Raw genomic sequence first — 24,533 nt, 5'->3', positions numbered from 1 at the left:
CTGGTGTAAAATATATTAAATTCTTTCATTTAGAATTTTATAACATTGTAAAATCTAAACAATTAGGATTGAGAAAGTCAATGTGTGTCATGACTTGTTAGATTACAGGTGACATTAAATAACATTATTTTTACAATCATTAATGTAAATATTTTCCAAAGTGTCCGACCAATAAAACCAAAGCAAGCAAGCCTAGAAAGCCTGGAAGAATATTCAAGAAAAAATAAATTACACCATACATGCATAGAGATGGGATTAATGTTTGGGATTAATTAAATTCATTTTAACAAAATATGCCTTGTGGCATCGATTTGGAGCAGTTTATAATTTCTTTATCAGAAATGTGAATGTTTTTCAGGCAACCACACTTACGTCTTGAGCTGGCAACAGATCGCTGGCCTCACTGCCCAACGCGGCTGTAACTTTATCCATGAGGAACACTGTTAACACACCTATTACACAAACCAGCACAAAAAGTAATTGATTAGTTGATCGACACATATTAATCAAACCACATTTTAGAAATCAAATGCGTTAGGGCATAACATGAACATTAGTTTTTGTGGGTAAACATACAGTATTCCATTGCAGACAGCTTGGTGGAGACAACAGTAACAGGTGATTATCGTTAAATTACAAGCTGTGGCCTTACTGTCCCAGCCCTAATAGCATATACATTCAATAATACGCTGCGAAAATAGCCGCTCTACAAGCTCACAACTGTGAGCTTGTAGATCAGCTATTTTTTTGTGACGAGATTTGGTGTAGAGGGAAAAAAGGAGGTGGCCAAGTACAGATCCCTGGGGTACCCTGCTCAATGAAGTATAGGGTTTAAGTGGTTAACTGTCATTCTGTTGTCTAAATTGATGGTATAGATTAGAAATGAACTGTGACGTCTAGAGTCGTACCAAAGTCCTGCGAGTTCTCTATGTAGCACTGGATGACTGCTGTCTGCAGCTTGAGGCGTTGTTCTGTGGTGTCCAAGTTCTCAGTTGCCTCTCCAGAGGGAAGGATGTTAGGAGTCAGGACAACAGACAGGTTAAAGCTGTCCATCTTGTTCTCTGCACTCCTAGGGTAGGCACAAACAGCAACACAGAGTACAACAATTACAATCTGAATCCATTTATTGGATTTGACTTGGTGCACTGATCTCACATGAAAAAATAAGCAAAATCTGGAAGAATATGAAGGTATACAAAAGGAAATAATATGCATAAAGGCAACGCTGACAATTGGGTCAGACCAAGTGTGAGCAGTATAGGCAATGTTAACAGGGACGTACATATAAATGATATACGTCATCATGTAAGAATGAGTTCAGTTCTATATACATTCGTCTTTATTTGATCTGCCCTCCTTCAAAATCAGAAAACAGTCTGTTCTTGAAGGTCAGACGGACGAAACATCATCAAAGATTCAAATGCATATTATGGAGCTGGAATGTGTGGACATAATTATTTTGTATGTGTTGAATATTAAATATTTTATCCATAAGATTAAGCCATGAAATAAAACAATTAATTAATACAAAAAGCTGGAGAACACACTTACCTCTTGGACACACTGTGGAGGAAGTCAAAGAAGTAGCTCAGTACGCTGAGGTTTCTGTCAGGCAGAACGCAAGACAGCAGCAATGTGGCGGTGGTGCGGTCTGCCTGGCTGGTCAGCTGCTGGACTTTCAGAAAGGTCTCATGCATCCTTGTGGGCAAGACAGGTTCTGGCAGCTCCCTGAAGAACTGCTTCACCAAGCCTGCCACATGATAGGGCTCCGCCGTGGACAGACACTCCTCGCCTGCATCCAGCTTGACCTGATGAAACAATGCAAAAAAAGTTGTGTTTATTTATACTTCAACAGTGTCAGTAGGGCAGGGCTGTCACGATAATGGAATTTTACCTGTCCATTCATTGTCATAATAATATTTGCGATTAAATTGTGGTCAACCGTTATGTTATTGAACATTGGAACATATAAAAAAAAATACATTTCCGTTTGGCTTTTAGGCTTTTTAAGCAAAAATGAGGTCGCCAAATGAAAGCAAGGTCAACGTAACCCATCACTCACCCTGAGAGCTTTCTGGCCAGCAATGGAACCTGTCCTTCTGAACAGACCCTCTGTGTCTACGTGCTCCAATAGAATCGTACAGGCATCAACTAGAAACCTGAAAAAGCACACACATGAAAGGAAATTAGGCAAGAAATACAACCTTAACTGACATCATTTGCTGCCTTTTTAAACAAGCTGTCTCCACTTACCTTGGTACGGCTCCATGTTCAGTATTGTAATGAGGTAGGCTCTCCAGTGGTCGTCCGAAAACCTTCACCTAAGCGAGGAATAATACATTAAAACAGAATTTTAGATTTCACAATACAAATGGACACATTATATAATCAATCACATTGATTGAATGTGCATTGCTCTCAAGCCCTCTCTAACATGTGATCTTTAATCTGTGATGAGTGAGTGTGCTTGGAGTTCTCTGAGATTCAAGAGGTTTTAGACTAGTTTGTGCAGTGAAATGTTCTCTGTGAAGGTTAGACTTTCCTTTGCCAGAGGCTGTCAGGTCACAGCTAGGTGTAAATCTTTTTCTTATATATATCTATATCTAATGAATATTAGATTGACAGTTGGGCTAAGTATCCCATCTCTGGATGTCAGTGGGTGTCATTTTACAAAACAAGTCCTAAAATGTGGAGATTCATATTTTAAAATATTATAGGATAGTAGCTCTGGTCCACAGCGTTAGAATGAGTTCTCCATCTTCTGACGCTATGGACCAGAGCTAGTATAAGAGGCTAGTATAGTAATAGTAGAAGGTTTTAGTAGTAGTAAGGTTCCTGATAGGATAGAAAACCAGCAGCTCTGCTCAAAACCAGCAGTAGGGGGGAATCTTAGCCCTGAAACATGACGGTCGTGACAGACGAGCGTCATGTGAACCATAAACCAAAAAAAGGCATGGGTTTCCGAGGCTATGTGAACCATGGCTGGGGGACTCCTGGCTCTGGTCCATAGCGTTAGAGAGAGTTCTCATGAACGCTATGTTACTTTCGAGCGGTTGCCAACACACCCGCGGTAGCACAGGCTGTGCAGCCTCTAGTCTGTAGTAAAAATAAAAAATACAATTTCGCTACTAACCAAAACAAAGACGGTTTCAAAATGTTGAAAGCCTACTTTCCTTAGTGGGGACACTCGGAGCCCCCACCTCACGTCTAAAATACACTTTTTGACGAGAGAACTCAGAGAAGAAAATATTTCACCGGAAGGAAAAAACGTTGTCAATAGAACAATTCGATTGACCAGATTTGTAGGGGGCGCAGTGGAGTAACTAAAAATATTTTTCCTTCCGGCAAAATATTAACTTTTCTGTCCAAAAAGTGTATTTTAGACGTTAGGTGGGGGGCTACGAGTGTCCCCATTAAGGAAAGTAGGCTTTCAACATCTTAAAACCGTCTTTGTTACTGAACAGCGAAAGTCTATTTTGTATATTTACTACAGACAAGGCAGCGCAGCCTGTGCTGCTACCGGGGTGTGTTGGCAACGGTTCGAAAGTAACATAGCGTTAAGGAGAACTCCTTCTAACGCTATGGACCAGAGCTAGGGGGAATCCAATCCGTGTACCTTTCGTTCAGTTGATTTTCAAAATGAAATGGAAAAATGAATCAACTGAATTCCAGATTTGTTAAAAACTCAACATGCTATCAGTAGTACCAGCCCCCGACACGACGTGACATTGACAAAATAAATGACACATCTAAGTAATGACAACCATGTTCTTCTAGTCACTCACCTGGTTCTTGGTAGATCTAGTCTTGGTCCATTTGGCTTTCTTCCAATTAGTATTAATTCCGTAGGCGGTTTGGAGCTGTTGTACAGCAAGCCCACGTTCCAACTTGGACAGACACATTTTAAGATGTAGTATTACTAATAATAACGGCTAAACAGTTGAAAACAATCCTCTTGTTGGACTCGGAGTACAGTTCAGTGTTCTGCTCTCAGCTGATGTAGTCGATGTGAGACGTTGATGATCAGACATGAGTTGTTAAGTACCGCTCTATGTATTATGGGAGACGTCAGAGCTGCATTTTAAAAATAAACATCTCGTCAACGGCAGATCTACAAACTCACAGGTGTTGCAAGTGAGCCACATTGCGAGTTTGTAGATCTGCTCTCGTCAAGTCTCGCGGCACGAGAGCAGACCCGCGGTGATTGGCCAGTCAAAACGGTAACGGCTCTCTCACGTGCCGCCGGCACGTGAGAGGGCGGTTACCATTTTGACTGGCCAATCACCGCGGGTCTTCAGCCGTGATTGTGACGTGTGACGACAGGTGTCTGAGATGATCACGAGCATCCTTCAGTCTGTCACATCATCACTGAGAAACGGACGTGTGTTCTTGAGACCTTCTGACACAAGCAAACCGTTGACGGACTACCAACTTTGAGCTACTAACTTCTTCACTTCGACACCAACGACGTTACTTGAGACCATGGAGACGGTATGTTAACATCTTTATTAATACAATATGGAGGCTGTTTATGTGTTATTATAATGTTATTTAGAGCACGTCGTTTAAGACGGTTTGTTTAGGCCCTGCCTGGTGAAGGCTCATTTTAACGTTAGTTAGCTTTAGTTAGCCCTAGTTAGCATTTTTTTTCCGTTCGATGTCGTATGTGGTTTTCAAACTTTTTCATGTCAAGGACCCCCAAATTGACATTTATTAGCCCGCGGACCCCCATTTGAAAAGATGTGAAGCAGTGATTCTCAACCGTTTTAATTTCAAGGACCCCTACTTTGAAATGCATGCATTAGGCTACGGACCCCCATGTAATGACATTTATATCTCTGGGACCCCAATTTATATTGTAAAATCAATGTTAATTTAACTCTGAGAGTGTACAAATGGAGCCGTTAGGGTCCATTTGGTTCCATTTGTACACTGTCTGAGTTACAGAACCATAAGGGTTCATTTGGTTACTATCTATCATTTAGCTGGGGACCCCCTGGAACTCCCTCAAGGACCCCTGGACTATAGGATTAATTTACTTTGCATTTTTTTCGAGTCGCTGTGCCTGTTGATACATTATGAGCGTCTGCTAAATGCCTTCATGTAAATTGTAATAATATGGAGTCGTTTTAAATGGTCCTCCTGCGACTCCTGCATTTTTCAAACGAGTTGCTGTTCGTTCCATAGGCCTATTACTCGGTGTTAATTTAACTCTGATTGTACACATTTAGCCAAATAGAGTGGTTCAAATATTATGTACCCAAATGTTAACGGTTACATTCGCTGACTCTCAGAGTTACTTACAAACTGCCACTGAGGATGTTACTGTTTAAATAAGTTCTTCTCAAACTTTTTTTTTTGTCAACGACCCCCAAATTAATGTCTTTTGCTACGGACCCCCCATCTGAAAATATTTTGTGACAAGGAGGGATCCCCAATTCCCCATACAAGATTTGTGTTGTTAAAATAGTTTATAGTTGATCTACATGCTCACCACGCGTGGCACCGTGACACATTGTGAGCTTGTACATCGGCTATTTTAATAAGCTGATGTAATGTATATAGGGTTAAAGTGGTTAAACTGATTTTGATACTATATTGTGCTGGGGACCATAAACAGAATAATCATTCACTCTCAGAGTTACAAACGGACAAATGAACACTGAGGATTTTACTGTGTAAATTTGAAATAAATAACTATTATCTAACATCCATACATCTTCAACCGCTTATCTGGAGTCTGGTTGATGCAATGGCCTTCTATTTCTTGCACTTCAATATATGAAGTATAAGCTTAATTTACAAAAGTCTACATTTTCTCCCACAGAATGCTGCAGCTGCCAGCTTCACCTGGACGTCTGCCCTGATCCAGGACCCCAACAACCCCCGGAACACCAGGGTGGTTCTGAAGGGGGTTCGGAATCGGACCGACCGCCTTAAAGTAAGTACATCCTTACTACCAGTGGTGGAAAGTAACTAAGTACAGTACATTTATTCAAGTAGGCTACTGTACTTGAGCACAATTTGGAGGAATCTTTTTTACTTTACTTGAGTATGTCCATTTTTTAATACTTCTACTCCACCACAGCCAAATTATATTTACTCTACTACAATCATTACATTTTAGTTACTACTTTGTAGATTTAGATTATTACAAAATGTATACATTAACCCTATTCTACATTTTGTACATTAAAAAATAGCCGACTTACAAGCTCACAGTGAGTTTGAGCTTGTAGACTGCCTATTTTTAGAAGTCTATAAGCAGAGACTTGAAGAAAGCATCCACAAGTTTATCTGTAGAAAGAAACGTTACACAAAAAAATGCTATTATTTAAAAACAAAATTCAATGGACTTCAATTTCCTGCAGTTACATTTATTGAAGGAAATGAGCTCAAGTTACCAATGTATGCATTTCCTCACACAGGACGCTCAATACAACTGGACGTGCACCGTGGTCGACGACCAGAATCCCAGGGCGATACTGAGGAGGGTGCTAGTGAAGGATGCCTCACCAGGAGAAGCACCCACTCAGCCACAGGTGAGTTGGTTTCCATTCTTGACCGACGATTCAGACTCGGAAACTGACTCCTCTGTTTCTCCTCCCCCAGCACAGGTCACCACCAGGAAGAGGGTTGCTGTTTCTCCTCCCCCAGCACAGGTCACCACCAGGAAGAGGGTTACTGTTTCTCCTCCCCCAGCACAGGTCACCACCAGGAAGAGGGTTACTGTTTCTCCTCCCCCAGCACAGGTCACCACCAGGAAGAGGGTTACTGTTTCTCCTCCCCCAGCACAGGTCACCACCAGGAAGAGGGTTACTGTTTCTCCTCCCCCAGCACAGGTCACCACCAGGAAGAGGGTTACCGTTGCCAAGATGAAGCGAGGAACTGGATCTGGTTGGTTCAAGTATGTTGATTTTTGGTCACTTGTTCTCATGGTTTTGTTATTTTAATACATTTGTTTTTTCTTGACCACAAATGTTTAAGAATGTTATTTAGATACTATAGCATGTTTTATAGACCAGTGGTTCCAAAACTGGGAGTCGGGACCCAGATTATCTTAATGTGCAACATTGTTTTCTCACTCAACAGTAAACAAACCAACATGCAGTATAACAGGTGTATACAGGGTATCTGCACGTTTCTATTTAATGACCTTTAAGACCTTTCTAATACGGAAGAGGCAATTGTGAAAATAGCCGAACTATAAGCTCACAACGCCTCGCACTGCGAGGCGTTGTGAGCTTGTAGATCGGCTATGTTTATCTGTGGAACCTAGTCAAACTAAATGTATACTGCCTACAATGGGGTGGGCTGTTCAAATATGATTATTTTGGGGGGTCGTGGTCTGAAAAGTTTGGGAACCCTTGGTGTACACAGATGCTAGGTTCATTGTTTACCTGGAATCCTAGTTTCTTTGAGGCACTACATTGTTCTCTCTGCACTCTATTTATGAGACCTTGTTGTTAATTGACTGGAGTTCATTCTTACTCTGCTTATTCACATCTTACACTTTTTGCAGGAGTATGCAAAGCTTCCTAAGGCAGAAACACATCTCTCAAAACACGGGCAACAAAAGGCCAGCAGGAAAATGCCAAGGAAAATCCTGCGAAGGAGACTGCGGCCAAGAAGTAGCCTGCAAAGGCAAAAGGCCACTAGCCAAACACCACCTTCTGGTAAGTACACCTTTACTACAGATCTCTACAATAGAGAAATTAAGTGAAATTAATTAATTGATAAATACATCAGTTTCATGGTTTAGTCTAGTTAGACCAGTCATCCATCTTTGAAGAAAATTAAAGGGATAGTTCACCCCCAAAATGACTTTTTCTATGAATTACACACCCCATGGAGACTTGAATTCAATGGAGATGTATTTGTTTTTGTCGCATTCCTAAGCCAATAATTTGATGATGAATTTTAATTCAAGGCTTCATGGGGTGTGTAATTTATAGAAAACAAGTCCTTTTTTGGGTGAACTATTTCTTAAGGTTGCATTTTCTTACTATTGATTGGAGTTGGTTCTTGATCTCAAGTCCAAGAGTTGAGCTAAACGAGGCTAAGCTCACACTCAACAAACCTTTAACCAACTCTACGTTGTTGACTGGAGTTAGGGGTCTGTACTTCCCCCCTCCTTTTTCCCCTCTGCACTAAATCTCTTTGCCAAAAATAGCCAATCAACAAATTCCCAATGCGAGGCGTTGTGAGCATGTACAATTTATATCTTTGCCGAATGCTTGCCCAGTTGCCTCAAACGCTATTTGTTTCTGAATTTAGTTTCTGAATTTAGTTCATGTGGTTAAGCGGCAAGCAGAGACATGGAAAAAAGCATCCATGAGTTTGTCTGTAATTGTGAAATAGTTAAAAACAGTGTTGCCTGTTGAATTAAAGCGATTGACCAGTGATGTGGCATGCGTGTACATTTAACTCCACTTAAAACTATGTCTGAAGTTTATTTAGTTTAGATTATGAAAGAAATCAGCTGAAGTTACAAATCACTACATTTTCTCCAACAGATCGATGAAGATTACTTCTCCAACAGAAGGAAGTGCATCGTGATCGATGCTCCCAGTCCCAACAACCGCAGGATGGTCCGGAGGAGGAAGGTGAGTTGGCAAAATGTTCATATAGTAAGTTTACCATAAGTAACATAGTTACTAGTTACATTGTACACAAATGATGTATTCCAACAATGTGTAAATCACAAAATGTTCTAATTTGTTATTCATTTTATAACCACAACTCAAAATGTTTTAATTTTAATTTCTTTAAGGAGGGAGTTTACCAACATCAAAACGGAGCTTAATTTTAAGTCTTTTGTACAATATGTACATATTGTTAAGCTCCTCCTTGATGAAATTAAAATAAATTACAATATTGTGATTAAATGTTGAGTTGTAGTTATCAAATGAATAATTATTTAGAACGTTTCGTGATTTACATTGTTTGAATACATAATATGTAACTAGTCAAGACGGCAAGATTTTTTCATGTCGTTTTAATTAGCCAGATATTTACATATTGTAGTTGAGAAAGGGCTGGACAGAGATACTAACACTGTTGTTTCTTCTCCATGCACAGAGACCATATTCTGCCTGTGTCGTGCCAGTGAAGGATGCTTCACCGGGAGAAGCACCCAAACAGCCAGAGGTGAGTTGGTTTCCGTGTTTGACCGACGATTCAGACATGGAAACTGACTCCTCTGTTTCTCCTCCCCAACAGGTCACCACCAGGAAGAGGGTTACCGCAGGATAAATCTGCACAAGTCTTATGTACATATTGGTAAGCTCCCACCTTGATGAAATTAAAATAAATAAAAACAAGGATACAATGTTGTGAAATAAATGTTGTGTTGCAGTTACCAAATGAATAATTATTTATTTATTTTGTGACTTCCATTGTTTGAATACGTAATATGTAACAAGTTACTACTTTTAATTAGCAAGATATTTACGTATTGTAGTCGAGAAAGGGCTGGACATTGATAATAACACCTGTGTTTCTTCTCCATGCACAGAGAACATCTTCTGCTTGCATCGCCAGATTCGCCACCAAGAGACCGCGACCCTGCCAACGATGAAGGTGGTCTGCCAAGTGCCTCCAGAATGTCCAACTACCTATCGTATCTCCCAACTTCAGGACTTTTCAGCAACACTGGCATTGATGGACAGTAACCAAGGATTTTACTTAGTAGTGTACTCAAGTACATTTTTTGGAGTAGTTTTAGTTTTTATTTGCCAGCACTTGAGTTTCACTCTACTACATTTTTTTTTCTCCATTTTTTACAAAAATATATTATGAATTAACAATTTATGCCCTTTTTTAATCTTAGTGAAAATAGCTGATCAAAAGCGTGAGCTTTGATCTCTGAAAATGTATTTTTTTTGTTTCTTTCATTTTTTGGGGGGGAGATGTTCTATATTTAAATGCAGCCATGCTTTGGTAATTTGCACTTTTGTTTACCGGTACTTGAGTATACTTCAGTACACGGGTTAGATATTTTGGTTAAGCTCTTATCGGACACCACTGCGAGATGGGTCCTAGTCTTAGACAACCATTCACGCTTTCCTTTGAGTAGTTTTATTTTACAGTAATGCTTTCATATTTTGTTGTAAATAAACAGTATAGTCATGTTATTTTGTACAGAAAGTATGCTTTCATGATCTTTTGTTTGTAAATAGTAAAGTGTTGTTTTGCAAATTGAGTATTATTAAATATTTTGTTTGAAGAAATCTGTAAGAATTTCTGTAAATAAGTGTTATATTGTACATTGACTATGGTTTGAGCTTTTATTTCTTACATTAAGTGTTTTATTTTATACATCAATGTTTTCTTTAAAATAAACCATAACAGTTGTAGTGTAAGTTTGTTAAGTGTGTTGTAGTTTAATTATTATTATTTTATTTTTTTACAGCAGTTTAAGTTTGTTATTGCTTGTGTAATAAATAATGCATTTTATATGATAATCATATATCAAGCTTCATCTCTTTATTTTCTTCTCTTTGGCTTTAGTGTTGAAATATAAGCTATGCAAAGCTTCCTGTAACTGAAGATTGGCGATATCAAGTGTAGAAAAATATCTGTCTGAGATTTGGAAAAGTTTTATTTCAGGCTTGAGGTTTGACTGATGACACAAAACAACTAACGGTACTGCCTCCATGCAGGTATGGGAGTGAAATAGTAGACTAGTGGAATAGACTACATGTTACAAATTAAATAAATATGTTAATGTGAGGTTTTGAAGCAGAAATGTGAAGGTCAAGCAGCCACAACACCACTGGAGGTAGATGTGTCCAGAAGACAATCCAGGCATAGAATGGTCATTGGTCCTCATAATTTTGCCCCTTTCTTGGCCTGTAAGAAAATTAAGATTGATATATTTTCAGATATAATGAACAACTTGTGGACATTGAATCTACTGGCCTTAATACTTACTGCATTTGCAAAGCAACTTTTCAGTGCCTCAAATTCCTTGGCACACAGATTCCTCTTCAGCTCCTCTCTGCCTGTAGTTGTGGCTGCTACGCACTTCCCATAAGCCGTTGCCTAGTGACATGATGAGAATGATTGTACTTCATTGATACTCAAATAGAAAATTCACTCTGTCATCAGCTTAACAGAGTAAAAACTTAAGGGACAGCCACCAATCCTAAAACAATTTAGGCATTTAGCAGAAGCTCTTAATCCAGAACGATTTACAGTGAGCAAGGAGAACACGAGGTAATACATTAAATGCATAGAAATAGTTTAGGATCATAGGTAAACCAATAACCTATCATCAGTCTAAACAGTAGAATATCCACACAAAAAAACAATCTGTACATTGAAACTATACACACTATAGGATACCAGGTCTACAAATGACCTGGCTGGCATTGGCCAAATAACCCCGGCACAGTATACATTTTATTTACATATAGGCCTGGATATATGGCATCATTATTGCTACACACATGACATTGAAAGCAGTATGTCTACCTACCACTGCCATCATCATCATCATCCTGTATCACTCACCTCTCCTGCACACTGAGCAAACAGCTCTGGGAATCGTCTGATCTTTTCACGGTTGCGAGCCCAGACATTAGTCCCAGACATGGTGGTGATGGCTATAGTTTTACGCTGTAAAACATCATTTTATGGAATATTCTGTTGATAAACTCAAAGAACAGAGGAGACATCCTTCCTAAACCATGGGCAGCGCCATATTGTTTACCCTGTCAGCGCCGAAACGTTTGGACATGATTGGCTCAGCTTTGTGACAATCAAACGGTCCTCTCAATTCATTCGCTAATGTGCGGCCTTACGCAAACGTTGAGGGCCAATAGAATCCCAGTTCCACACTGACTGTTGTCCCATTGGTTGGCTGTCATGTCATATCCCGCCTTCCTGGCACACCCCACTTCGTAGAAGAGAAGCAGTGTTGCCATGTCTGCTTATTATATGCGACTGTGTTGGTTTTTGGTATTGGTATTTGCGGGTTGCGTTTTTGGGCGTTTTTTGGGGGTTGTTTCTAAAGTGTAGCGTACTTGGGCTGGCTTCTAATTGTCAAGGACCCCCAAATTAATATTTATTTGCTCGCGGTCCCTTATATGAAAATATGTTGTGAGAGACCCCATAAAAGATTTGTTAAATGTTCAAAAATATGTTTGGAAAATAGAAGATCTACAAGCTCACAACGCGTCGCATCGTGAGCTTGTTTAAGTGCTCTTGGCCTAGCGGTCGCTTCTTTTAGGTGTGTTTTCATAAACGAGGTTGCTTATTTGTCTCGCAACATCTGGCAACACTGAAGAGAAGATGAGCAGCCTCTTGGCAGCAGGATAGACAGACATGCAAAATCATGGCAACGTTTATGGAACGACTTACTTTTCTTCAGAAAGTGAGTATACATTTTCACCCTAATAATAACTGAATACCATCAGCTGCTGAATAAAGGTGTCATGATAACGGCTAAACCTCTCTTTTAGGCTTCATAATTTAGCTCTTTAGCTTAGCTACCGTGCAAGCTAACATACACTGTGTAAACACATTGAGCAATATTGGCAGGCTATTGAATGTCAAGACTCAGTTTGTTGTGGCAGACTGGTCTCTTTTATATTAAAAAAGTAATACATAAATACATATACATGTCCGTGTGTTCTACTTGTCAAAGCTGTCCATGTAATCCAGTCCAGTCCCCTGTCACATTTTGGGCAGATGCTCTGGAATCTGAAGGTTTTTGGATCTCTTACTGACTTTTATCCTCTCCTTCACCAACTCGAGGTGCCAACTCTGATGAAGGCCACAGCAGATGATGAACATCCCTGTCCTGGCTACCTCTTCCAAGAGATAGGAAGTATCCTTTGGCTGATTTGTTTGTTCTCCTTCCTCACTATGTATGTACCCCCAATCTGGACTGGACACAATAGTCTGGTAGAGAGGGATCTATCGCAGAAAAGCTTGACCCTTAGCTGAATGATCTAATTGGCTATAATTTATCCAGAAGGCCAAAATAGTGTGCCAGTACCAATGACATTTTTCTACTAATACTACAAATCCAATTGTAAGAGGCATCTACCATGTATAGGGGTATTATATTTCTAGTAAGAAGGCACACCAACACATGTTCTGAGTTTATGAAGTTCAGTGGAATGAATGTTATCATGTAATGCTTTATCATTGAGAACAGTTATCATCTGTGGGAAAGGTGTATCGGCACATAATTGATCCATCTGACAACTTGTACAGTGTGGTGATTCAGGCTATTTGTCACTGGTCGTCAACGTTGCTTGGCCACTTTTCTAGAGCAGCAGTTCTCAATTCACGTTGAGACGTGAATTTTGCATTGACCACAGAGTCACGGCCCAGGATGAAGAACACTAGTCTAAGCACTGTGTCTGTAGCATCCTTAACCATCCTGACACTGTAGAAATGTCCAATGAGTCATTGGGCTGCGGTCAGTGTTTGTTGGAGTACCTGCTGGGGAGACTGCAGGTGGAGTCCTGTCATGTTAAACTCAAGGTGAGAGAGCAGGCTTGGTCGAGCTGAGAGCAGTGTCATCATTTCCTTGGGTGACATCAGTCAAAATGCCCAATTTTGTACCTATTCTAAACCTCTGAAATGGCATATAGTATGTTTATAGTGTATGAAGTGGCGTTTAAATTTCTCACATAATGCTCTATGTAAATGAATGAGTAATATACAGTAGACTACAAAGTGAGTCAAAGTATTGTGACCTTACTGTATCTCCTTACTTTCTGCTCCTTAAGCCACTTTTCCCATTTCCTTCTTTCTCTTCTCTTGTTAAATGAACTATGGTTCTAACCCTCCAGTATATGCCATGCTATTGGTCACCTGTCATGCCATATTCGTGGGTGTACTTATGATCTGTTGTCTGTTCACTATAAAAATGCAAAATATGTGTAAATATGTATCATCATACGGATTTTATAGCTATTGTCGTACCATTCCAGTATTAGAGCAACAGTTTCTGCCTCTGTTGTTTCAGGTGTTAAAGATCTTTGTCCACCTGTGCAGTCATGCCTCTAATAATTTCCTCACAGAACTCAGAAGGAACTCCACCTTCATCCAGCAGGCATCAGGTTAGAGGCAATCTGGGAACCCATTTGGTATTGTTTATTCCTGCTAACAACAACATTACATGTCATGTTTAGGGCAGTGATGCTGACAGAATCTGTCTTGAGAGATTAGGTTAGGTTAGAAGTGATGTAACTAATGCTGTCAGCTCAACCGCAGCCTTTTTGTTTTTCCCATGTTAATTTTCTTTGCTGCTGTGTTTTGTGCTGTCCTAAGTTTACAGTGGTCCCCCTGATCCCATCCATGGCACAGCTCTGTACCAGAAAGTGAGGAATACGGCACAGGTGAGCGCTCAAACACACACACACACACACACACGCACACACACACACACACACGCACACGCACACGCACACACACACACACACACACACACACACACACACACACACACACACACACACACACACACACACGGACCAATCAAATGTTGCTGCTGTCTGTTCACAGGAAGTGGCCAAGTTGCTTTTCACAGATTCAGTCGCCATCAAGAGCATCTCACCGTGCACCCTGGCAACCCCAACTATGGGTGAGGAGCGCATACCACAATAGTGATACTAACACGCACTGCATACAAACTTTGAATGACACAGCCTTTTCCCAGACATCTGTCCACTGAAAAATGTGACTTCAATTACTGTGTAATAAACAACATAGAGGCAGAGGGCGAGAGTGAGAGGGAACGAGGGGGAATAAAAGAGACAAGCTTGAGCCAGACACTAATACAGGTAGCTATTATTGTTTTGTAAACAGAATGAGATCATGGTTGTCTGTGTTTCCGGTAAAGGTATGGGCTCAGCATCTGTCCACAAGTCAGGAATGCAAGGTTTTGGATATAGTCCAGGGAAGCAGGGGACAGGTGAGTAACAGGATGGCAGCATTGAGTTTGATATCCATAAATAATACATGTGTATTTTCAATAGCAGAACTCAATGTTCATTCATATAGTATGCACTAATTATAATAAACTTATTTTGTTCTTTATGTTAATTAGGTATTTTTTGTTTTATAATTGTGATCATATCTAGGTAAATAATTGGGATTAGTAATATTTTCTGTTATAAATGTGCAGCTCCAGGCTCTGTCATTTTAGCATGTTTTAGAACTTAGCTTAGCTTTTTTATATTTCCTAACATGCTCCAAGCATGAATATATTTAATATGATGCAGTTAAACATTACATTAAAAAAGATATAACCCCAGAGATACAGTGCATATGCAGAATGTAGCCTGTTCACGTGATCCTTTTAACACCTGTAAAATATTTGCAAACATGGCTACGGAAATAACAGACATTGAGAAGGACAAATACCCACCAATGTTAAGTCAGACTATGTGATGTTTTTGACCTAATGCTACCTGACAGGCACAGACACTCTGCTGGATAAGATCCAGAAGGCTGCGGAGGTGGTGGCCAGTGCCGTGCTCCCCCCGATCGAGCACCAGGGCATCCGTCTCCACGAGAACAACTACCGGGCGGTGGTGGCTCCCTCGGCGCCCATCGAGGTGGCGGTCCCGGCGTGTGCCTATAACCTGCCTACCCGCAGGCATAAAGGTCAGACATTATTTGTAGCTGTTGGCGGCATGTCCCATTCAGGCTCAGTGGCTTAAGATGTACTCTGTGCATCCAGTGGTGTGTTTGAATCTGACTGGTAAACTATGTATTGCATGGCGTCCTTGCCCATAGTATTGAGTCAAAACAATAAACATTACAGTGCGGATAGTGGTCGTATCACCGTTTCGATTCCCCCTCAAGGACCTGTCACTCTCCTACACCATTAATAAACCTTGTTGCTGTAGTTTGATTAATCATTCCAATAGGAATGTATCGGAGTGCACAGATCTTGTTATCACTTTTTATAGGTACAAGAAAAGACAGATGATTCTATACAGTGGTGTCTTGCTCAGAGTAAGACTCAACAGCGTTGGCGTTTCAGTATTTTGAATAACCCTCCCTTTTCATGAGCTTGTGTATCATTAGCTGAAAATAGAAGGCGGGACTGGCACCGCATCAACACACAACTATTGATTTGGTGCGAGGGAAGGAATTGGCGTTAATGGTTTCTGCATAGGACCTCCCCCTTCAGCTGGTCCCATCATCACACACACAGTATTAAATGAATGCAGTAGGGTACGTGTGAGGTGTGACATTCCCCTGTCAGCCGCTGTGTCCTCACGTCACTTGTACCCCTGTTCTTCCTAAGTTACCAAGCGATGCCCGGGACAGGTGGGCGGGGGCTGGGAGGAGATTGACAGCGCCAACAGCTCCTCTCACAACTCCACTCTGGACAACGCTGCCAATAGCAGGGCCTCTGTGGGCAGGAGCAGCAAGTCGGGCGGCACTGGCAGCCAATCGGACGCCAGCAGAGAGAGCAGTGGTGACCTATCAGAACGGTGAGTCAGCGAATTGGGCCTGTTGAATCATAACGTCTACTTTAAGCTGCTCAGATGCTTATGATGAGCACACAGGAGGGAGTAGTTAGAGTTTAAGTGTCTTGCTCAGGGACACTTCGACACATGGACCGGGGTTGGGAGGTGAACCGGTGACCTTCTGATTACGAGACAGCCTCTCTACCCACTAAGCTATGGCCGCCCCCTTCGTCACCAAAGCATGAATCAGGCTTTAGACACCTTTGGTTGATTTTTGTCACTTTCTCTTTTATTCTGCTCCCTTCTCACCACTTTTTTCTCTCTCTCTCCTCCAGGGTGGAGGCCATGCAGTTGGGGGACTGTGGCCAGGAGATGGTGCTGATCAGCAGCCTGACTGAGGGCTCCAAGGTCTTTCTGTCCAGAGAAGAGAGCCAACACTTCATCAAGGAGTGAGTGCATTGAAAACAGAATACAGCACTCCCTTTGACATTGACATGCTTCTGGGTGTAAGATGATCAGGCGTTATCTCGAGATGAGATCTGTGAAGGCCTTTGCCTTTACAGATCTTGGGTACTTTGATACAGTGATACTTTGTTCTACGTCAAATAATGAAAATAACCGATCTACAAGCTCACGTGTCCCTTTGTGATCTGTTGTGAGCTTGTAGATCGTGTATTTAGGGCTGAATGTTCGCCCATTACGACCTGCCCAGAATAGGGATGCTAGGATTCAAGTTAACGCATTCCAAACAAATGCAGGGATTGAGTAGAGTTTGATTGAAAAAAGTTACACACCGTCACAGCCACTCGTTCTGCAATTTCAGAGTAGGTGTGCAAGAGGTTGTGTGTGTTTTTCATTTTCGTCTGAATTTTTTTTTGTGTGTGTACAAAAAAAAAGTCTCTGTCTTGGTGATAAAGAGGCTTTAACACCAAGACAAAGACAGTTTTTTTTGTTGTTTAAAGACAACCTCTACTACTGTATCCTTTCTAAAGCAATATATATCTGTAGTTTAGATTTTCATTTTACTTTTTTACTTTTATTTTTGGTCTAAACTCTATCCTCCCATGTTTGCAGGTGCTCAACCCTTAACTGTGAGGTTGTGGGTGAGTTGCTTTCACGCAGACTTCAAGAGCCTTCAAATACAGTTCAAATGGTAACATTTATCAGATTTTCAACATAATACATCACACAATTTATTGTATAATACTGTCCAAGTTGGAAGTATAATCTGTATTCAATTCCTCTTGTCCCTCAGAGGGCCCTGTGTGCTGTATCCTGCCTTATGACGTCTGACCTCCTCTCTCTGGAGCAAATCTTCGGGGTGACCAAGACGCGTCTGGTTCTGCTGACTGAGGGGCCCACTGGACCTGTGGCAAACAAAGCCACTAAGGTACACAGTACAACAGATAGAATGACTCCCCTCTCCTGTGTACAAAGTAGCATCTCCTCTCTCAAATGTGTGATTTTGTATTAAAGAGAGGAGAATTGTCATATGATTGCAGCACTACGGTGATGACCCTTGTATTCATCAGTATGGTTGTTTCATAATGATATTGATCAGGGAATGTACGTGTACTAACCTGTTTCACTCTTTGACAGTTGCTTTGTTTAAGTGATTACCAGTTAAATATCTGAAATCTAAAAAGGGGAAGTGAGAAAGACCGGATAAACATAAGACAAAACTGTGAGGGCAATAGATACGATACAAGACAATAACTTAGTTTTGGTTCCTCTTCCCCATCTCATCTCACCAGATCTTGCGTCAGTTTGAGGCCCTGATGGGTGGACCTGCACATACTGCCAAACAGGGTAACACAGATATCAACAGCCATCTGTCTACAGCAGACCCGCAGTCCACGCTTGCATACCCAGCCCCTTTACTACCAACCCACACAGCTGCCACCTCCATCTTCAACCACTACCAGGAGAGGGACCTGCGGTCGGCCGCAGGTGTAACTCAACCCCAAACTCCTTCACCTCCTCTGGTTGTAACTCAACCCCAAACTCCTCCACCTCCTCTAGACTTGAGCCACAAGGATCCATCATCGGTGCTTGTGAATGATAATGAGGAGAACATGCATTTGAGTCTTAGTGAAGAGGCAGCAGAAAGCATGAGGGTATCTGTATGGAATGGCGAGGCTCAAGCTCAACTTGTTGGAAATCCACAGCTTCCTAACGAAAAGGGCCTCCTCTCTCCCACTGAGCCCCAGGATGAGCTGCCCTGTCCGGGCAAGCTGTCCCTATTCAGTGGTATGGAGCTGGTAAACATGGGAAAGCCTCCGAGTCCCTGCGGCGAAGGAGAAGACTCGCAGTCAGAGACGACCAATACGGAAGAGAGGATAGGATATGCGAGGGAGGGTTCAATGGTTGATTGCTCTCACAATTTGACAAACTCTCCTCTTACCTGTGATGTCACATCCAACAGCAACCAACCAGCATCAGCCTTCTCATTTCTCAACTGTTGACCGTAATTAAAAGCTGGACTACTCTGATTATATGTGTTTCTGGATAGAAGCTTGTTGTCTGGTTCACTTCGGTAACCACCTTAACATATACAGTATCTCAAAGTCATAAGGTTAAAACAATGGAGTTGGTGTTTTCGGGTTGTTAACATGAAGCCTAGCCTCCCTATTATGGGCATGAATAGGTGAACAGTCTGCGAAAATAGCCGATTTACAAGCTCACATTGTATTGTGAGCTTGTACAGTATATCGGCTTTGTCCAGCGAAGAGATTTGGTGTAGAGCAGTGTGTCTCAAACCTTTTAATTTCAAAGACCCCCATAACTAAGAGTTACAGACCTGTAAGAGTCCATTTGGACAACCCCCTCAAGGGACCCCACTTTGAAAACCACTGGTGTAGAGGGAAAAAGGAGGGGACAAAGTATAGATTCCTTGGGGACCCCTGTCAACAAAGTATATGGACTGAGTTTAAGTTGTTAATCGGTACCCTTTACAGGCCGCGCTTGGAGAAGTGGGTTCGTTTTGACTTGGGAGACACAGCCAGGAGGCACAAATCGAGTCATTGAGAGGCAGGACTACTGTATTGTACAATCACGAGCACGTCGTCCACCAGCTGTAAGAGATATTAGTAGTTTATCAGACAAGGTTTCATTTTGCAAAAGCATTTGTGAGTTCTACCATCTGGAGTTACAGGTTATCGTTGAAAGTTTCTTTGTCTCAGGATTCCTTTTAAGTAACTATATGGTTACTGTTTATGCCTCTTCAGCACAGCCAAAACCTCTCTGAGGGGCTGTCCCTTAGTTTGAATTTTGCACTATAATCACTTTTCATAGGGATTCAGAAACCTACAGTCTAGAACTGTCTAACGCAATTTTTTTAACTAAGATATTAATTATATTAATTATGGGTGTACCTGTTTGAGTGTTGACTTAAATTATATTTATACCTTCAATCATAATTATTTACCATTGAGTTATTGTAGGGTGCATGTTGACGCCTAAAACATCAGTGGAATGTTGTAGTCTAGTGAAAAAGAAAAGAGTGAAGTGTTCATTATGAGTTTACATGTTTGTCTTTAAGGTGACGCTGCAAGCATTGTGCAAAATAACCAAAATGGAAAATAGAAACTTAATTGCTAAATGTAAATGATTGCTCAACTGAAAAGACATTCAATATCATCTTATTTCATATTTGTTCACTATGCACGTCATGTCCCAAATTGCAGTCCGAAAAAGTACCGGAACGTACAGTCACAAGTCTGCATGACTGGATGCGTTACATTTTCAACCCGAGCTAGGCAATTGCACATGTACAGTATGAGATTGCTGTGTGATAAAAATGCTGTTTACAGCACCAGGTACTAGAAAGATTTTACTTTTTATTTTGGAAATAAGAATGGTACTCTATTGGGGCATGATAGTGGCATGAAATTAACTAGAAAAGCTGACTTAATTTCAAAACCAACAGTTATTCTTGATGTCAAATGAACTTGAAAAATATTAAAAGACTAATATTTTCACAAATCCTGATAATTTTGTTTTATTTGCAACACAGTGTTTTGGTCTTACTGCACAGGCCATCAACCAGTATGAGAGGAAATATTTGAACACACATACACACCGTGTAAAAACAGTTTAGGACTAAACAAGGATATTCCGAAAATGTAACCAGACAGCCTTCTCGAAGCAGTATTTTCATATTTGTCAAGGAGCATTGCGTTCTTGAATGCACCCCATACTACAGTAGAGCCACAAACTCCAGTATTTGCTCACAGAGCGCTATAATTAGCTAGGGTCTAATTTGAGGTCGGATATTGGTGGTGAGGCTCATGACTGATTTGTGTTCCCTTACCCTGAACCCACTGGCCTTTCCACACCCAAACCTTTTAAGACTAGTTTATGCCTTGGCGACAAAGTGTTGTCACAATTTTTTTTAAGCGCAAGTTGAAGACACAATGCCTCACGTTTTTTTGCTTGACAATAAGTTATTTTCAGCAAATGACACAGTAGTGCAATGAACCATAAATTAGGCTTTAATCAGGCTTAAGTACTGCTAGTATTCCTTAATCCATTTGGTTAAGCCTGAAATGTGCTCTCTAGCTTTTTTGAACAATGCTCCCCAAGGAGTGAATTGGTCAGCCTTCACCGAGTTCCTCCGTGAAGGGGACAAGCAAATAGAAACACTGACAATAAACAAGGCCCACATACACATTTCTGCATACCTAAACAACAAACGACTTGCCTGGTTTGGAGTAAATAGAAGGGGAGGTGGTTGAATAAAGTGCTTCACTTTATTTTAGTATTGCAAGCACTTTGGAGCATACACACACGTTTCTCATAGATAGCACCATGAAGATGTCCACGCATCGACGCGCATGTAAAGAGAATGATACCCCTTTGTAAAGTGCATGGGGCGCACACATACACGCACACACACACACGTACACATCAACACTGCACAGATTAACCACAGTGGTCAGGCCATGGACAGGGAGGTGTGCTTATGGTCTTGACACATTGTATGAAGTGCAAGCTCCCCACCCCAACATCTCCCCACACATCATTACTCTTCACCCATCCCAAATATGTCTCTTTAAGATATTGAAGACGGGGGGTCCACTAGTGCCAGGGGTGATGAGCGAGGGACAAGGTCAGCAGAGAGAGACAGGTTAGGGTGTCACTGTCACGTGGAACCTGGTCGCTCTCTGGTCTGTAGACTGTTGAAATGGGCCTCCCTCAGGACTCTGTTGATGTGGTGGTAGGAGACGGAGTCACTACTGCTGCTACTGCCGTCACCATGGAAACCCTGCAGTGAGGCGCTGGCGGAACCTTCAGGCTGGGGGCTGAGGGAGTTCTGGGAAATGCAGTTCTGTCCGTGCACGCAAAGACTGGTGCTGGCTGAGGCTGCTCTCTCTGGACTACTGATCCCACCGCTGCTATCACTGCTGGACGAATGCTATGGCAGAGAGGGGACACAGACTCAGCTGCAGGACTGGCGCAAGCTTCATTTATACTCCATCGCACAATGGTGTCGCTTGCTGAATAGAACAGATTTTCAACAAGCGACACCATCGTAGCATGGAGTATGAATTGGGCTTCATGATGATTATGATTATTTATTTGCCTTTAAAAGTCACAGAGGGAGGCTGTGAATTGTGGTGCTGGCTTCATTGACATCTCTGCTTTGTGTAACTGCAGCAGGTAGACAGTGGCATCATAACCACAAAGCCAGGCTGCTTGATTCTCCATGAAGGTTGCTGGGTTAAATATGACTTGCATTGTGGGTTGGCAGATAACATAGCTGGCACAAAGGGTGGGAACAGTACCCCTGAACAAAACGTGTCTTTGACCGGGGTAATCAGGGGAGATTAGGACATGATTCACAGAGTCAAAGTGGAAGATAACTTGACTCGGTCTTACCTCGGAATCCCAGACATCTTGTCCCAGGTCCGACACCAGCGTGTCATGAGACCCTCCCGACCTCTTGGCCTGAGGGTTCAACTGCTGCTCCTCCTCGTTGTCACCGCCGCGCCGACGCTTCCTGTGCAAACAGCAGCAGTGAAAGGAGATAAGAGAGAGTGAGACACTGGGCGTTATGAGGAGCACGCAAATGAATATGGAATAACAAAAAAAAGATAAGACAGTAAATGGGAGGGTGTTGAGAGCTAGATGTGAGTGTGGAGAGAGAGAGAACCAAAAATAGCACCAGCTTCTCCAGCAGTTACAGTACATGATCAAACATGTGCTGCTGCGCACATTATCAGTTTTTGACATAACATACTGCATTAGTCATTTCAAAGATGTGTTGATCATCATGAACAATCATTAATAATAGATCAATACGAATGACACATATTGTAGCTTATAAGCAGAGGGGGAGAAATCCCTGAATGATTTAAGGGATCCAGAGCTGAGATACCAGGCTAAAATACTCATATTCGGCATTAGTGAAGCCCACCGAGGGGCAAGAAGCCCTGTCCACCCACATTTAACTACATTTTCTTTTCTTGAATGTACATGTTTAGCTAATTGTGTCAAATTTCAAGGGGGTAAATCCTGCTCAGTAAACATGTAAGCAAAATAATAATTTTGTATAAATTGGCAAGAATTGCAACAGTAGTATAGTATATAGTTTTAACTAACGGTGTTAGGGGGACTGTGAGCCCAGATGTCAAGGGGCCAGCATTTCTATCCGTGAACCCCCCCCCCCCCCCCAGCTGATTATAACGGATCTATTCATCATGTTACCTGTTTTCAGTCAGCATTTTGGGCAAATAGGTAGGTAGGCTTAAGAAAAGAAACGTTGACACTCCTCCCTGCTGGACTGGATCGGGTTCAGAATGAGATATCCTGCCTCGCAGCTTTCGCCAAGAACCAAAAAGGAAATTCTAGTAGTCCAGCTGCACCACCATGTCGCTGGGACTCAGTACAACAGTACAACAAGACCACACTGTAATCTCTCACTGCAGCCAAACCCCAGCTTGTTCAAGCACAGCCCTGTTGTCACAGACAGACAGACAGACAGCAAAAAAAAAGAAGGTTACACTTCAGAAATGACAATTCACCAAGACAGTCCTAGCTAGAGCAGCTTCTCTGCAGCACTGCTATGATCAGCCTATATGGAATATGGAGACTATGGACGCTATGGTACACACGGCTGTCAGCCAGACAGCTACACCTCGTTACGTAATGAAACCTCCAGGAAATCCACCTACGACAGTACAAGCCAAGGCAACAAGCTATCACGTTAGCAAGGCTAACTTGTTAGCCACATTACTCACACGTCTTCCGCCTGCGTATTGAGTACCAAAACGCTCGCCCCAAAACACAGTCGCCCCGGGGCGACCTCGGATTCGGAACGGTCGCCACCTGGTATTTATTTCTAAACGTAACCTGAGTAAACTATGCCAAACCCTAAATGTATTTCTATTTCCTTATTCTTGGTAAACAAATACAAGAACACAAGAACCGCTGGGGGGCGAGCGTGTTTTGGGGCGAGACTTCCGGTTACCTTCGTATTCCGACTGTTGACGGCTGTTAACGGCTGACACGAGACGATAAATTAACATAAAATAAACCAGCAGACGTAAGATTATTATTGTTACTGTTCAGAGGTGTCTTCAGCGTCACCGCCAAGACAATAATGGAGGCTAAAACGAAACAAACAACTTTCTTTCTTCCAAAGTTAACGTTCAAAGCTAAGCTACACCCGGCTTTCGCAGCTGATTCTGTCTGTTGACATGACGTTCTGTGACGCTGGGTGACGCTCTGACCATGCGGAAGCCACTGCGTCACATCGACATTAGTGACCTATCGACAGTGGTGTAAAGTAACGAAGTACATTTATTCAAGTACTGTACTTAAGTAAAGTTTTGAGGCATTTTTAATTGGTATTTCCAATTGTCTGTACTTTTCCAAGTGCGGTCGGCCGTTATACGACCATTGTCGTAAGTAAAAAGAGGACTGCAAGGTCATAAACTGGCAGCTCATCTAAAAAGATTTTGTTGGCTTCCCTTTTGGGGGTTTGTTTATTGTCAGATATGTAGGTTACAGTATTCAGATTCGCACCGTAGCCCTAGCCTGTTTTGGAAAAATAAAGGAAACCCCTAAAACAGGGACCTCTAGAGT

General features: G+C 41.7%; 3 protein-coding genes across 6 annotated transcripts; 1 reads left to right on the top strand and 2 right to left on the bottom strand.

Annotated features, from left to right (window-relative positions):
• Positions 1–10,497: 10,497 nt before the first annotated feature.
• Positions 10,498–11,708, bottom strand: ndufaf8 (NADH:ubiquinone oxidoreductase complex assembly factor 8). The gene is made up of 3 exons (XM_084077426.1): positions 11,518–11,708; positions 10,936–11,046; positions 10,498–10,854 (listed from the first exon to the last, which is right to left on the bottom strand). The coding sequence occupies exons 1-3, from the start codon at positions 11,596–11,598 to the stop codon at positions 10,831–10,833; spliced, it is 216 nt and encodes a 71-aa protein (XP_083933552.1). The 5' UTR covers positions 11,599–11,708; the 3' UTR covers positions 10,498–10,830.
• Positions 11,709–12,286: 578 nt separating this feature from the next.
• On the top strand, positions 12,287–20,409 carry tepsin (TEPSIN adaptor related protein complex 4 accessory protein). Of its 2 annotated transcripts, none has more exons than XM_084077416.1 (13): positions 12,287–12,379; positions 12,763–12,835; positions 13,409–13,500; positions 13,988–14,081; positions 14,293–14,360; positions 14,527–14,605; positions 14,864–14,935; positions 15,448–15,630; positions 16,280–16,469; positions 16,781–16,894; positions 17,520–17,598; positions 17,701–17,835; positions 18,200–20,409. In XM_084077416.1, the coding sequence occupies exons 1-13, from the start codon at positions 12,341–12,343 to the stop codon at positions 18,908–18,910; spliced, it is 1,929 nt and encodes a 642-aa protein (XP_083933542.1). In that variant the 5' UTR covers positions 12,287–12,340; the 3' UTR covers positions 18,911–20,409. The 2 variants fall into 2 exon arrangements, with proteins under 2 accessions (XP_083933542.1, XP_083933541.1); XM_084077415.1 differs by having other exon boundaries at positions 15,442–15,630.
• A 64-nt stretch (positions 20,410–20,473) lies between these two features.
• Positions 20,474–24,148, bottom strand: LOC311059473 (protein VCF1-like). 3 transcript variants are annotated; one of them, XM_084077424.1, is made up of 4 exons: positions 23,687–24,148; positions 23,154–23,402; positions 22,326–22,446; positions 20,474–21,861 (listed from the first exon to the last, which is right to left on the bottom strand). In XM_084077424.1, the coding sequence occupies exons 2-4, from the start codon at positions 23,168–23,170 to the stop codon at positions 21,589–21,591; spliced, it is 411 nt and encodes a 136-aa protein (XP_083933550.1). In that variant the 5' UTR covers positions 23,171–23,402; positions 23,687–24,148; the 3' UTR covers positions 20,474–21,588. The 3 variants fall into 3 exon arrangements, with proteins under 3 accessions (XP_083933550.1, XP_083933549.1, XP_083933551.1); XM_084077423.1 differs by having other exon boundaries at positions 23,917–24,148; XM_084077425.1 differs by having other exon boundaries at positions 24,011–24,113.
• Positions 24,149–24,533: the final 385 nt, after the last annotated feature.

The sequence above is a fragment of the Gymnoscopelus microlampas genome (genome assembly GCF_963454915.1).
Source record: "Gymnoscopelus microlampas genome assembly, chromosome: 14".
Classification (NCBI taxonomy): Eukaryota; Metazoa; Chordata; class Actinopteri; order Myctophiformes; family Myctophidae; genus Gymnoscopelus; species Gymnoscopelus microlampas.
The sequence above is the reverse complement of the archived record's forward strand: the minus strand, read 5'-3'. Positions and strand labels throughout refer to the sequence as shown.